This window comes from Tauraco erythrolophus, chromosome 4 (genome assembly GCF_009769465.1).
Source record: "Tauraco erythrolophus isolate bTauEry1 chromosome 4, bTauEry1.pri, whole genome shotgun sequence".
NCBI lineage: Eukaryota > Metazoa > Chordata > Aves > Musophagiformes > Musophagidae > Tauraco > Tauraco erythrolophus.
Genome location: NC_141468.1, coordinates 35,594,798 through 35,610,207, shown reverse-complemented (window position 1 = coordinate 35,610,207; position 15,410 = coordinate 35,594,798). Strand labels below are relative to the sequence as shown.

Genomic DNA, 15,410 nt, shown 5'->3' with positions numbered 1-15,410 from the left:
CTTGGGTCACAACCTGATGGGGCAATTGAAATTCCCATTTTTATGTAATTTTCTGCCTTTGCAGTCTCTCAAATATTACAAATGGAGTTTAGTCATATTAGATACTGTCACTGTTTTGCATAGCTTTAGTCCAGTATTTTTCCTGTGTAGGTATGAAATTACTGGTGGTACAATTAACTCCTAGCTATTTTTAACATGTATCACTACTTTGTCATCCATGGTACTCCTTTGTCATTGCAACATGAAGTTGTACCCGGGGTGATGGTAAGAAAGGGAAAATCCTGTAAAGTGTACCAGATCAAAGCTGCAGCAATTTTTAATGTAGATTAGATAAATAAGAACTGGTCCTCAAATTAGGACTAGAAAACTAGTTACATTTTGTTTCTGGTTTTGGGGATTTTTTTTCTGAGCCAAACCTCCAAGTCTTTTGAGACTTAATGTTCTAATGTCATAACATTCAAGCTGCTTGATTCCTAAGCAGTGTGTTGTAAATTGCCTAAAGTGAATTATTTGTTGTTTGGGTTTTTTTTGTTTGTTTGTTTTGTTTTGTTTTTGTTTTAAATATGTGAGAGGTAATAACATGTCTCTGTGACTGGATATACTGGAAATATGCAACCTGTAATCCTCCCCTTTCCCTTTTTCAGACACAAAAGATGCGCAGGACAGTATACCCTGCCCATATGGTTATGGAAATTGGAGAGCTGGTTATGGCTGTAAACAAAATGTCAGTAACATAATTCACCATCCATTATAAATCCAAAGTAAAAAAGCTGAACAAAGTTTTACTTGGTATGGATGATTTGTCTGCAAATTCTTTGCAGATAATGCCTGAGTTTGATGTGGATGCATAATGCAGATGAGAATTTCATGCATGCAAAGTTTGTGTTTCTCTTGCTGTGTTATAAACACACTGCTGTTTCTGATTAGGTCAGAATCAAAACCTAAATAGCTCCTGCTTCGACCAGGGATATTTAAATTGCCCTATCAGAATATTTATTTTCATGACTTGAACAACTGAAAAAAACAAGGTTGGGATTTTTCATAAATTCTCAATGTTGGGTAAGCTCGGCTCAATACCCGAGTCAATGATGAAACCTCAGTTTTCAGTAACAGTACACTAACCATGACCATGTTGAAAAACAAACCCCAGAAGCCTTTTCCTCATGGGAAAGTTGTGAAATACACTTGTACGTAAGTGCCAAATGCAGACTCAGTGTTTATAGGGTCGCCATTTGTTGTTTAAAGGAAATTGCTCTTACTTTCATGACAGCTGAACTTTGTCCAAGTGTCTCATTAAAAATGACTGCTTTCAGTTAAGTGGCCAGGTTGTTGAGAAGTGATATTATTCATTTATGAGACTAGCTATGTGAAAGCTTTGTACAAAACAGTGTTTTAAACAAATGAACACAAGTGTCGGAAAGTTATTTATTAAAAATTACTTAAGTGATAAAGAGAATTGTGCTCTTAATCTTCATCATTGTATTTAAATAGGATTAGTGTTTGTTCTCTTTATTGCATGACTTAAAACCAGTTAGAGTGAGTACCTGGAGATCTTGAGTTTAAATTGCCGGATTGCATTACTTTCGATATGGATTTAAGAGAAAATAGAGGAAGGAGGGTGCAGCCCTTCCTTCCCTCTGCTCTGCCCAGACCAGCATCACTGAAACCATTCCTGTTAGCTTCTTGTCTAATAACTTTCAAGGCTGGAGATTGCACAGCCTCCGCAGGGCCGTCTGTTCCAGTAATTAGGTATCCTTACTGTTCGGGCGGGTTTCCCTGTCTGATGCGCCTGTGACATTTCAGCTGCTCAGGGCCGCGCGAACAGCCACACTGAATTAGGTTCATGATCCCAGGCATCTTCTGCCCTATTGCAACAGTGGCCTTCTCCAGGTGCTTCAGAAGATAGCGAGGTAGAAGATGTGGGGATCTGAGATGATTTGCCTGTCCTGGATTGCCGGGTACATAAATAAGGGCACCATAGGCCCTAATGCATGAAATGTAATCTCTCTTCCAAAATATGTTAGCATTGCAAATTGAATTTGAGCAGCCTGATCTAGTGGAAGATCCTCCTGCCTGTGGCAGGGGAGGAAACTGGGTGATCTTCAAGGTCCCTTCCAACCCAAAGCATTCTGCGATTCTATGAATATTCTTGCTTGCTTTATACACTTTTAGCTATTTTTTTTTTTCCCCCTCTTACCACTCTGTGGCAGTGAGTGTCACGTCAGCATTATACCAAAAATTATTTCCTTTTATCAGACTTAAGTTTCTTGTCTTTCAGTTTCATTCACTGCCCTTGTCATGTGTGTTAGGCAATATGGAGAACAAAAACTCTCAACGTCTTCTCTGGAGTATTCATTATTTTTTTGGTTATATCCCTTCTTGCTGATGTTCTTTTGGAGATGAACAATCCATTTCTTTTCAGTACTTCTCAAATGAAATTTCATCATCCTTCCCATAAGCCACAATAATTTTGCAATGCTTTTTTTTTGAGATGGTGCTGCTGTTACTGCACACAGTATTTGAAGGAAACCCACAATGCTGCTTAATGGAATTCTAATAATTTCTCTGCTGTTTTTCATCCCAATTCATATTCATGTTAGTAACTTGTTTACTTTTTTTTTTTACTGCAGCCACACTTGGAATTGAAATGATAATTGAGTTATTTAGCTTTAAACTGGATGTGCTTGAGGTGAATTGGAGGCTTCATTTCCATTGTTGAACCCAAAGCTGAGTGTTTTATTAAGTTTTTATGCTGATGGTGACAGATACATTCATGGCCATATTGCTTATTTTGTCTTGTACTGTTCTGTTGGACAGTTAAGTATCACAATGCTACTTTTTAATGAACTCTAGTTAAGAGCTTGGGCCAGACTGCTGTGAAATTGTATGTAGAATTGAACTCAGTGTATTGATATTTACAATTGCCATAGATCTAGTCTTTACTCTTCTAGTGTTTTCCACATTTTATTGCATATAGCTGTTTACTTCATGCCCTTTCAAAGCTTTTTTCCCAGATAAGTTTTCTCCATATGGACAGCTGAAAATGCTAAATAAAGATTATTCAAGTAGAAGGCAGTGTGTACTGCTAGTTTGCCCTTGCAAAACAATTGTGTGTACCTTGATGAAGTAGGCCTTTAAAAGTACTCTTGAATTCTTCGAGATATGATTGTTTTGAAATCATTTACCTTTATTCACTGGAGACATTTTTCTCATTTTTCTTTTTTCTTTATTTTCTATGCTAGACACAAGGGCTATAGATGTCAATGCAACTTGAGTAATTGAAATATTCGAGTTCGTGCACCCTAATAAATGTTGCAACTTAAAGCATGGTGTGCTGGCTTAAATGAGCTTACAGGTCAGACGTCACCTTTCACATTAACCTCTCAGCAAACGAACTCAAATGTGCTAGACAGAGCCAGCAAAAGGTTTTGAAAACAAGATTCTGCAGCTTTTCTTGTTTAGCTGCACATCTCATGAATGGTTGCCAAAAAAAAAAATGCTCTTTAGAGAGCTGAGAATTATTTTTGTTTGTATGTTTCTTGTGATTTCTTGTTTCTACCTACATTACTCAATGCATTCACTTAGAAAGATGTATAGGAAAACTCAAAATATCGTGTTTTAAAACTTGATGTGACTTGAAAAATGTTTTTTCTGAACTTGTAAGTTATTTCTCCCCATTCTGCTGAAGTGCAAATTAATTTTCAGCTGAAGGCTTTAATGGCGAGGAATCATTTATATTGACTGCCGCAAGAACGTTTTTGTTAATTGAATGTGATCTAAGAGCATTACGTGGCATGTTTTTGCAGACATTGATGAATGTGGAACTGGAAGGCATAGCTGTGCCAATGACACTATTTGCTTTAACTTGGATGGTGGGTATGACTGTCGATGTCCCCATGGCAAGAACTGCACAGGAGACTGTATCCATGAAGACAAAATCAAGCACAATGGTCAGATTTGGGTGCTGGAAAATGACAGATGCTCTGTCTGCTCATGCCAGGTCAGTAGAACTAGAAGTAGCTGCTTCTGCATGATGGTGGTAGGGATGAAGGGAAGAGTGTCATGAATCAGGCGAAATTCTTGGTTTAGCTGCCTTCTCGAGTGTGTGTGTGGTGCTACAGAAAAATGGAATTATATATTATATACAGTTTTGGGGTGAGCTTCTTTCTTCAATCTCTATGAGCAGAACTTCCATGGGAGGTTTATTACGTGATACTGTGAGAAGGACAATAGTGCTATTTTCTTAGCAGAGATGCCACCTGTGTTTTCTGTGTGGGAGCAGTGGCATTTTCATGCAAAGAAACTGTCTGTCTAGACACATATCGGCGTTGGAGACTGACGCCAGTATCTCTAGCAGATGGCTATGAATAGAAGTAGGTTCTGTATCTGCACAGTAATTCAGCTTAGCTCTCTCAAATGTTTGCTGTGGGAACCTTGATCCCAAGATAAATGCTGATGGAGAATGAAAGCCCAATACGCTGCTGACAAAGTCCTGAGCGTTTCAGCAGCCCAAGTTTCATGGGCATGAATTTAATTTCAGACTGTCTGTCATCTTCTTTATGTGAATAATTACAGACGAGACAGACTGAGCTGGAACTTTAAAGCAGGACTCAACTAACATCCTTATAAGAATGACATAAGCTTAGTGCAATCCATTAAAATTTGACCCTTGAGAAAGACACCCTTGGGTTTCATCAATTTAAGTGAGAGCTATCTGAAGGCTGGTTGTATGAAGGATGTATATAAGACAACAGGTGAACTTTTTGGTGGTTACTGAGTTTGTATTGTGGTTTCTGCCTCTGTTTGAATCATATTTTGACAAAGATATTGTACAGTGGAAAAACTCGTGAGTGGCTGGTGGCGTAGGATCCTGCCGAAAAGTCAAATTTTGGTACAAGTACCTCTGGAGTTGGTCACATTTCTGCTATAGGTGTATGCTTGTCTTCCAAAAACAGAGTGGATATGTGATGTGCCGGCGAATGGTTTGTGACTGTGAAAATCCCACTGTTGACCTATTTTGCTGTCCTGAATGTGACCCAAGGCTCAGCAGTCAATGTTTACATCAGAGTGGAGAGCTTTCCTACAACAGCGGTGACTCCTGGATACAGAGCTGTCAGCAGTGTCGCTGTTTGGTAAGGCTCCTGATTACAGCAGCAGAGACAGGAGGGAAAAAGGTTATGAGATATTCTGATCTGTGAATAGTTAATTTTCATACATTAGCATCCATTTAATTTTCTCTGGAGTATGTGTATAATTGAAATCTGGTTTTCATGGATATTTGTCAGTATTGTCAAGTTTCAGTGAAAAATGCATTTTGACGTAATAGACATAATAGAAATTATTTAATCATGAAGATTGTTTTAGCAAAGAGTGGAGGTCATTTGGATACGGCATCTACATAACAACGCTGATGTGTTCACTCATTCAAAGACCAATGTAGCTGTATAAGGAAATTCTAAATATGTATTTATTGTCACAGTTGATAATTTAAAAGATGCCGATAGATTAAAATTTGTTTATTCATTCAGACATTCTGAGTAACAGAAAAAAGGCTTGATGTGTTTTTCATAATAGTGAAATGAGCTTTGAAAAAAAAAAAAAAATCTTTTAAAGCTTGTGATCTTTTTCCTTGGCATGCATTTCAGAGTCTAAGCAAAAACTATTCTGCATAATGCTGCTCAGGAAGTTTCTGTGACAGAAAAAAAAATCACAATATAAAACCAACTAGCTTTTATCACAGGTTATCTCCAAATGTAAAACCTAGTCCATCTAAAAGCTTTCCCTTGTCATGAATAACAACCAGAAACCATTTTCTGTAGACCTTGTGCTTTCAGTGTTACAGCTGCTAAAATCCTATGAAATAGATTCCCAGGTGCTTCATTAAATGTCTTATAAACAAAACAAAACAACCTACAGTTTGGGATCTCAATAGATGTTTGTTTTGTTTTGTGTTTTTTTTCCAAAATGCAACTTCTGTAACTAAAGCCTGCTTTCTTTCAGTTGTCAGGGATTTTTTTGGGGTGATAACATATTTTCTACTCCTTGTACTGTCCAGCACTACAAAAAATAAATTGAAATTTCTAGATCAGTGACTGGTTTTAAGATTGCTTTCATTCTTACCATCATGTAATTCAAAAAGAGGAAAATTGACCCCAGTGAAAATTTTATGAAAGAGTAATTTCACAATACTTTCTGCAACAAGAGGAGTAAATTCAGAGCTATGGCAAATCCCTGGCAATTTTTTTTTTTCAGCTTTTACTCTGGAGATATTGAACTCATCATTCTCAAAGCCTTAGATACAGTTTTTGTGAATAAACTATTTTCCCAGGACGAAATGCTGTTCTCTTTGACCCCACTTAGATCTGGACTAGTCAATCTGTGTTTCAACTGAGCTGAGTAAGTTGGAGGTCAGAGATGGACCTGCTCCAAAAGAAATATGCATTAATGACTTCTGTAAAGTCTTTTCTTTGACCCATATATCTGAAGCTTTGGCCCTTGTCCAGAGTTGAAGGGAAGCTGGCCCCAGCTTCTAGTAACTGATGGAATAATTAGTCATCTTCGGATTTGTGCACAGGCATACAGTAACTTCTAAGAATATTCTGGCCCAATGCAGGTCACCGCTTTGACCTTTTCATACCCTGACCGTATGGAAACCATCATCCAGAAAGTGTGATTAAGTTTGGAAGTTCAGATATTCGGGTCACAACATCCAAAATGTATAATAAGTGGGTGGAGATCCTTTCACTGAAAATGCACTGATGTTCCCTGCTGCATTGGGCTGTTGGTAGCTTTTGACACCCTTGGTCCATTAATGCGTTAATAATGGTGGCAAAGATAAACTCTAGCCCATTTGGACCTGAACATTTGAGGGTTTTCTATGGCAAACCAATGGTCCGAATAGAAGTAAGAACTAGAGGAATTAGGAGATTTAGAAGCACTTTTGCAGTGCAATCATGTTATGACTTCTGTCACTTGTGGAAGTAGCAATTCAGAAGGACAGATGCATATTCTGTATTTTATGAAGTTCATGGAGAATTTTCAGCTTCAGCTTGATGTGGGGTGTATTGAAATAAGTTAAATCTAATACATTTCCTGAATAACATGCAGAAGAAAACACCCAACTTGCTGTGTCTCCCACAAGCAATGAATGTCAGTATGCTCTGCACTGACTTCTGAGTAGGACCAGGTCGATAAAAATAGCCAGCTAGGAAACATAGTGCTGAGTCAGATGAACAGGTAATGAAACAAAATCAGAGCTAATAATCTTTTCTTGTTCTCGTAATATTTGTAAACAGCAAGGTGAAGTTGACTGCTGGCCCTTGCCATGCCCAGAGGTGGATTGTGAATTCAGTGTCCTCCCCGAGAATGAGTGCTGCCCGCGCTGTGTCACTGACCCCTGCCAAGCGGACACCATTCGCAATGACATCACTAAAACATGTCTGGATGAAACCAATGTCGTTCGCTTCACTGGATCTTCTTGGATTAAGCATGGCACAGAGTGCACCCTCTGCCAGTGCAAGGTAAAGAGCATAAAAATTAAGCTGAGATGCTTCTTTCCCAACTTATTCTGTGGCATATAAATACTAATGCCCTGAGTCCAGTCAGGGGGTAGTTGGTGTCTAAACTTGTTTTGAAGCAGTAGAGATAACAGTAAAAGTGTTCAGCTTATTTAACTTTACTGTTGCATGGGCTAGAAGGATGGCTTAATGTGATAGCAGATCAGAAGCAGGACAACAGCCCGTGCTGCAGTGTGCTGTGGACAAGTTAGTGGGCTTGGCTTTTGCACCAGCATAACTCAATTCAAATTTGGTCACAGTTTTTACTGTGTAGCTCCACGCTGTCTTGGAAATGTGTGCAGTAACAAATAGGTATGTAAGACTAGGCTTCACACCAGAAATTTGTTCTGTGTGATACTATAGCGTTATCGGAACTGATTGAATTGCTTTTTGAGAACAGTAATTGTTTTGAGAATAAAAGGACTAGGTATGTGGTTACATAGCTTTCTTGCTTTAACATTAATAGTAGAATCAACATAATGTTTAGAACATTTAATAGTTTTTTTATAGTCAAAGGAATTCATTGTCTGAGGAGAAGAATTAATGGCTATGAGCTTATGTGAATTCTGGCATCTCCTTTTAAAAATGGGAAAGGAAAGGAGGTTAAAATAAGTTTTTCCATTCAAAATAAGCCTGTAAGGTGAATTATATTTTCCACCATCCAGTACTGCAGAATGACAAAGAATGGTTCCACAGTAGCCAAGGAGAGAGAGACAGCAGGATTCATCCAGATATCTTTAATTATTACTGAAATTCACGGCTGATTTTGGTCTTTATTCTATGACCTCCCCAAGCAAGATACTGCCCAAACTCTAATACATGGTACAATTAGCTACTCTGAAAAGGTGCTCATAAAAAATAATCTAATTTCAACGCCTTCTCCTGGGAGAGATGGGGACTGATCATGAAGCGGAAGCGGTCAAGCACCACCTTCTTCCTCCGCTTTGCCTGACACGGTATTGTGTGCGACAGCAGTTGCTGCTGTCGAGGCATAGTCCTTTCACGAGGGAAGTGGTACACGTCAAGTAAGTGTAGGCATTTATCTTGATGTTAGAACGGGTCAGTGCTCAGAAGAAAATGCTGTGATCTGACAGAGTGGCTAATATTTAGAAAGCCAGTGCCAAAGGGCGTTGAAACAGGCTTATGTGCAGAAACCTGTATTTTTGGGGTCCATAGCTGGTAACATACACCAACTCCAATGCCAGAAGTTAATTTTTGCTTAGGCAAGATGCTGACATTAATGTGCATTGGTTTCCGCATCTGTAAAACAGTTAGTTCCGTGTGATTCTTCTCTAAAGTACTTTTGAGATTCGGTGATGGGAGATGTGTTCTCATTGTTGTACTGCTAATCAATGGCAATGCAGAAGCCATGTATCACTTCTGCTGATGGCCACCTGTGCGCTGCTCTCATCTGCCCTTTTCTCTTAAGCAAAGACTGAACCTTAAGAATTGACTAATTTGTATTCAGTGTAAATACATACATAGACTAGTAAAATCCATTGATGCATTGTGAACATCTGTAAGATTAAAGCAGACACTCTGCCAAACCCCATAGATTTAATACAGCTCAGGTGTGAATCTGTGTAACAGTGAAGATGTACTGTTTTGTCCCTCAGCAAGCCCAACCTTACTCAATTCCTTTTACAGAGCAGTTTTCTTTTTGAAATGCACTATCTGCTCATATTGGCAGCATTTTAATGTTGTAGTTCTGCATGCAAGCAGCCCACTCCCTCCAGATCAGCTTAATACTGTGCCCAATTTGTATAGTTCTCCATCTCATTCGTCCTGTGTCATCCCACTCTTCTTACAGAGCATCACATGGAAGGTCAAAGCTCCAGCCTAAGCCTCTCTAAGCAAGCTATAGCAAAATAGGTTTACACAAATCCTTTAAGCATTCAGAAAACCGGGCATCAGCTAAAGCTGGCTTAGCCACAAAACCATTTCAAATCACAAGTAAAGAAGGTGACCAGTGGGATTGTCTAACCTCCTGTAACAGAAGGAGTGAAAGAAAATGTTTGAATGATTCAGACCTCAATCTTTAATCAGTCTGGGCAGTTTAGTTAACTGAATGTACTTGGAGTAATTTAAAAATAATACACACTTTTTATTTGCATTGTAAGTATCAGACTAAAGAAAAGAAGTAGTAGAGAAGCAGAAAACAGTTTCTCAAGTATTTTAATGATGTCCATAGGCAATCTGTTCCGTTAATTGCTAATATTCTCGGAAGAATGTCTGGACTATCAGCAAAAACTTTGTGGATTAATGTTTGCTGGTGTTAGCAGCCAGGATGTATTAACTTGAAGCATTCAGGGCTAAATAAAGCCCAGAGTCCCTTCTGCCTGATCTAAATAAAACTCCCAAGTGCCCTGTCTTGTTCAACAGCTGTGTGTACTTGGGCAGATGCCTGATGCCTTTATGTCCAGAGCATTTCTTCCACTGATCTCAGCTTCTTTCAGTTCGACTGTGTAGCTCTGGGATACAGACCACAGCAACCCAAGCAATTAGAGGAATCATAATAGCCCATTCCCTTGGGCAAGGAAAGGGCATGACGACAATGTCATAAATCCGATCAAAATCTATACATGTCCTGTATTTTACAAATCTGTACATTCAAATCTAATGAGGGTTTCAAAATGGCTGATCTTGTTAAGTTTACTTGGTTTGTACAAAATGTTAATTGTTTCAATTCTTCTTTCTGTTTTTCCTTCCTTTAGAATGGCCACGTCTGTTGCTCAGTGGACCCACAGTGCCTTCAGGAACTGTGACACCAACAACCACCTCTCACAAGCAGTTTCTGGTTAAAGAATTTTCCTTCACAAAAAAGACCTTTAGACCAAAAATTGTACAAAATTAAAACTAAAATTAGATTGGTTTTGTCCATCTAAAGTGCAGATATGTGATGAACTCAGTTACCTGAATCAGAGTGAAATTTATGGGACTCAAGACAAGCTCAGATGTTTAAACCTTTGTATGAGGTTAGGCCCAAATCTTCTGGCTATTTGTCTGTCTGACATCATTACGCAGAATATTTAGGTTAATGTAAAGTGACACGTAATGCTGTACATAATGATGTCAAGATCCAAAATCAACTAGGAGCTCTTACGGAGTCTTCCGAAGCTTTGAGAGTCCAACACTTGACCAGATGCAGAGGTTTTTGCCTACTTGTATTTGGATCTGCACAAATGTGTTTGATTGCTCACTGCAGAATTTAGCAGATGTTTGACTAAAAGGATGAAGCCTTCAGGAATAAAGAACCTAGCAGCTAAGATGTGATATGTACAGAATGTGCGCTACAAAAAAAAAAAAAAAAAAAAAAGATAGAAGTTATTGTAAAAACAAAAAAACAAAAAAGAAAAAAGAAAAACAGTGATGCACAGGCATGGCTTCTTAATGTTTTCTGATGGGAAAAGTCATCAATATTTCCTTGTTTTACTGCACTTACTATTATTTCTTGATTGAACTTGTTCAGTATAAGCTTGTTATTGTGCAAATTTAAATAAATATTTCTCTTACCTTAGGTTTCTGTTTGTGCCTCCTTTCCTTTTCAAGGATGCCATTTTTGTGCGCGTTGTTACCGTTCCTTCTTTGCCAGCATGCCTAAGCAGCTGGGCAATACTGGTGGAGTATCACCATTCTAGCTCCTCTATACGTGGGAGTTTCTGCCCAGCACAACCTTATGCCTATCATGTCTTATCTTTGTTATTCTTCTGAGAATACATAAATAGCTTCATACATCTGAGTCACTACAGTGGATTGAACAGAACAATTCATGTGCCTAAAGATCAGGCCCTACGTGCCAGCAAGATGCCATCGTGTGTGTGTGTGTCTGTGTGTTCAGACTTACATGGGATCTTCTCCAGATTCCTGCTCTCTACCTGCCCCGGGTTGGTTTGACTTTCCATAAGCTCCACAGCTGGTTTAGTTGTTTGTGTGAAATATCTTAATGCACGGGGATCACTTCAATATGCAAACCCTATTTTCAATACTGTACTGTTGGGACAAGAAATAAAAAGAGGCTACGTGACCAAAGCCATATTATTCTGAAAGAGAAATGAAGAATAAAGCAGTGCTTACAAATTATGGGCTGAAAAGGTTGAATTTGTAAGGAATGCATCACAAACAGTGGAGGCAAAACAGGAGAGGAGGAAACTGCCCAAGGTGACAGCATCTTTTGAATACTCCAGTAGTCATGTTCTTGCTTTTCTTCAGCATCTCTCTTATCACTTCAGAAGATTGTCATGCAACCTGGACAGGCAAATCTTCCATCAATATTACCACTGTGCATTGTTAATTTATAAGAGAAGTCCATATATATGCTTTTTACAAAATGGAATTATATTCCTGCAAACAGATGTTACTTCATTGTGTTTCATGTACAGCAGGAGATCAAAGGAATACCATGCAACTATATGTAGCTGGTAGGCATTCCTTTGAGCCCTAGTCTCTGCTGAGTATTGGATGTTTATGGAGCAGGGACTACAAGAGATGCCAGGCCACTTACAAACAATACAAACAGAACCAAGACATTAAAAATCTGAAAAAAATGCAACCCCCCCGAATTGATAGTCTACATTGGACCATTAAAGCTGTGAAGATTTTCAGACCAAATAAACCTTTTCCCTCACCTAGTCTGTAAATAACAGGTACTCAAGGGTTTTACTGAATTGTCGAGTTCCTGGCAAGCTGCAGTTTTTAAAGAAGTGTTGGCTCCTTGAAAAAGAAGCTGCTTTCTCTGCAGTGTTCTCTTGCCTGCTACTAATTGTGAAGAGGTCATGTTTTCCTTTCGGATGCAGAGGCACATCTTCAGTGGATTTTGGTGACAGCTGCTTGCCTGTTTCTGAGAGAAGGTTTAGCAGAAGATGTTACTGTTTAGGAATTGCACTTCAGTTTCATTGAAGAATAGGTATAAGGTAAACATAGGAAATGCACGAAGACCAGACTTCTCTTTTTTTGAAAAGGGCGAACATTTTTCAAGGGCAGAATCCTTGGGCTCTGGCAGAGGCTGTGGAAAGCTCTGAAGGAAAGCAGTGGTGCTGGCAGAGAGAAGAGCAGTTATCCACAAAACAGTTGTAAGCATCCCCATTTTGGGTCCATGAATAGATAAATTATGGGTGAGGTAAGTGTCCCTGCCCTTAATCTGGTTCAGTGCATCCACCAACATCAGATTTAGACCCATAACAGATATGAGAATTGGAAGGAAAATTATCTCTATTTTTTTCTCAATCCTTTCTCGAAGGCAGAGTAATACTGGTGTTTAATCCCAGCTTTAATCAAAACGAAAATGGTGTATAGATGGAAAACAAGCATCTCTTTCCTTTTGTTGCACACCCTGACCTGAGTATTGTAGGATCATTCTGCTATTGTAAGTAGGTAAGGCACAGTGCAATACACTGTGAAACAGGCTAAAAAGCTGAGAATTGAGACATAACATACTAGCTAAACCTTGAATCAAATCCTTGGAGAGACAGTCAGTGTTACATGAATGTAAAGAACAGAAATCATACTGCTGAACGAAGCTGGAATTCTCTGCTAAATAAAAAATGAGAATGGCTTGAGTGAATATTATCTAATTTATCAATGTTCAAGGTTACTAATCAGTTGGGAGTTCTTCTAAAGGTCAGCAAACTCCAGTGAGACACCTCAATGACCCTTGTTTTCATTCCCTTTCACCTCCTCTTCCCAATTTCCCTCCTGTTCAGTCAAGCCAGTAATTAGTAGCTCATGTTTTTAATTTTCCTTGAAAAGTAAATTTAAATATTATTAAAAATTGATGTCTAATTTCCAGGACTAAATTATCTGTCAGATGATATAGTCCATAAAAAAATTATATTTCTGGACAATGCAGGTACGTTGTGCTCTCTTACTAGCCTTTCATTATTGATGCACTGTTTGCAGTACCAGAATTCAATAACTTCTATAAAGGAATTGTCACCTCTCTGCAGAGTAATTGCCTTAAGTTAATAGACCTACAGGTATAAAGGCAGAGATGTCTTCAGTTACAATGCTGAATTCAGTGCTATAATGAAACAAGCTGACAAAAAGCAGCAGTATTGTAAACTGTTGAAAAGGGAGCTAACTGTGTGGCTGCAGATTTCTGATAATCACAAATTTGCCATGGGCAAGAACAGGGGGCTGGCTGCCTCAGGCCTCCTTATGGCTAGGGAAGTCTTTACCTTCTGTGAGAGCTCCACCTTTAACAGCGCAGCTGGTAAAACATGGTCATTGAGTCATAGCTGAAAAACTAGCCATTGCTTTTTTCTAGGATGCCTAAAAGTGGATATTTACATAGAGAGTGTTGTCAAACTGCCCTCCTTCAGTGCCAGCCCTTAACTGCATTGGGCTACAGCAGATTCGCCCTGGAGCACCTTGACAAAGCACAACCTCGTGAGCCACAGAGCCCAGATTCCAGATCTTTCCCACTCCAAATGCAGGATGTATATCATAGAATCATAGAATGGCTTGGATTGGAAGGGACCTCAAAGATCATCTAGTTCCAACCCCCCTGCCATGGGCAGGGACACCCTCCACTACACCAGGTTGCTCAAAGCCTCATCCAACCCGGCCTTGAACACTTCCAGGGATGGGACATCCACAACTTCTCTGGGCAACCTGTTCCACTGCCTCACCACCCGCAGAGTGAAAAATTTCTTCCTTATATCTGACCTAAATCTCCCCTCTTTCAGTTTAAATCCATTGCCCCTTGTCCTATCAGTACACGCCCTTGTAAAAAGTCCCTCTCCAGCTTTCCTGTAGGCCCCCTTTAAGTACTGGAAGGCTGCTCTAAGATCACCCCAGAGCCTTCTCTTCTTCAGGCTGAACAGCCCCAAGTCTCTCAGCCTGTCTTCATAGGAGAGGTGCTCCAGCCCTCGGATCATCTTCGTGGCCCTCTCTGGATTCGCTCCAGCAGCTCCATGTCCTTCTTGTGTTGGGAACTCCAGAGGTGAATGCAGTATTCCAGGTGGGGTCTCACGAGAGCAGAGTAGAGGGGCAGAATCACTTTCCTCTACCTCCTGGCCACGTTTCTTTTGATGCAGTCCAGGATACGGTTGGCTTTCTGGGCTGCCAGCGCTCATTGCCGGCTCATGTTGAGCTTCTCATTGACCAGCACTCCCAAGTCCTTTTCCTCCGTGCGGGGTGGCATTTCCTCCGTGCGGGGTGGCATTTCCTCCTCCACGGACATGGTGAGTCTCACCTTGAATGGATCACCTGTGTCTCTGCTATGGGGAAGTGCTCAGCTGTGGGGTAGGTTGCATGGGCCAGATGGTATTTGTGGAGGAGACTCTCACTGCAGCACAGTGACGGTGCTCAGCTCACGTGGCATCTCAGCAGGCGGGGACTCCCTGGATTTCTCAGATAAAAATAGCAGCAGCTTTAAAGTAGAGCTCAGCTAGTTATTTTTTAATGGTGAAACTTACTTACAGGCAAATGTAGTTTAACTCGTCCCCAAACCAGTTAATAATTTAAGTTAAAAATCACCAGATAGCTTTTGCCAACTATGTAAAGAAAATCCAAGTAAGAAGACTCGAGCAGCCCTGGCATCTCCTGAGTGGGTGACGTCTCTTCTGCAGTGTCCCAGTGAAGCCCGCTGCTGTCGTGTCCTGTGCCCAAGCCACAGCCGCATTCGCGAAGTTGCAAGCCTGGCCATCTCTCTGTCGCTATTTTAATTTCTAATTAAAAATCTAATACTTCTTCTTGCTTTAGCATGGTGGCCAAATATCTTTCCTGAGAGGAACGGCAAAGTGTACCAGTGGATTTTTGAGTATGAAGGAGGCGTTTTGGAGAGGAGCTGAAAAGAAAAAGACAGTGTTGCAAACCCGATTTCTCAGATCTGTGTGGCTGTTCATCGGCCACATG

At 39.9% G+C, this 15,410-nt stretch overlaps 1 protein-coding gene across 1 annotated transcript in view; it reads left to right on the top strand.

The window, feature by feature from the left end:
* The window catches only part of NELL2 (neural EGFL like 2), a 164,676-nt gene extending 154,355 nt beyond the window's left edge, over positions 1 to 10,321 (top strand). Inside the window, exons 17-20 of the mRNA XM_086609966.1 lie at positions 3,807 to 4,000; positions 4,956 to 5,132; positions 7,296 to 7,520; positions 10,271 to 10,321. Of these exons, the coding sequence (XP_086466092.1) occupies positions 3,807 to 4,000; positions 4,956 to 5,132; positions 7,296 to 7,520; positions 10,271 to 10,321 (647 nt within the window). The remainder of the gene's footprint in view (positions 1 to 3,806; positions 4,001 to 4,955; positions 5,133 to 7,295; positions 7,521 to 10,270) is intronic.
* Positions 10,322 to 15,410: the final 5,089 nt, after the last annotated feature.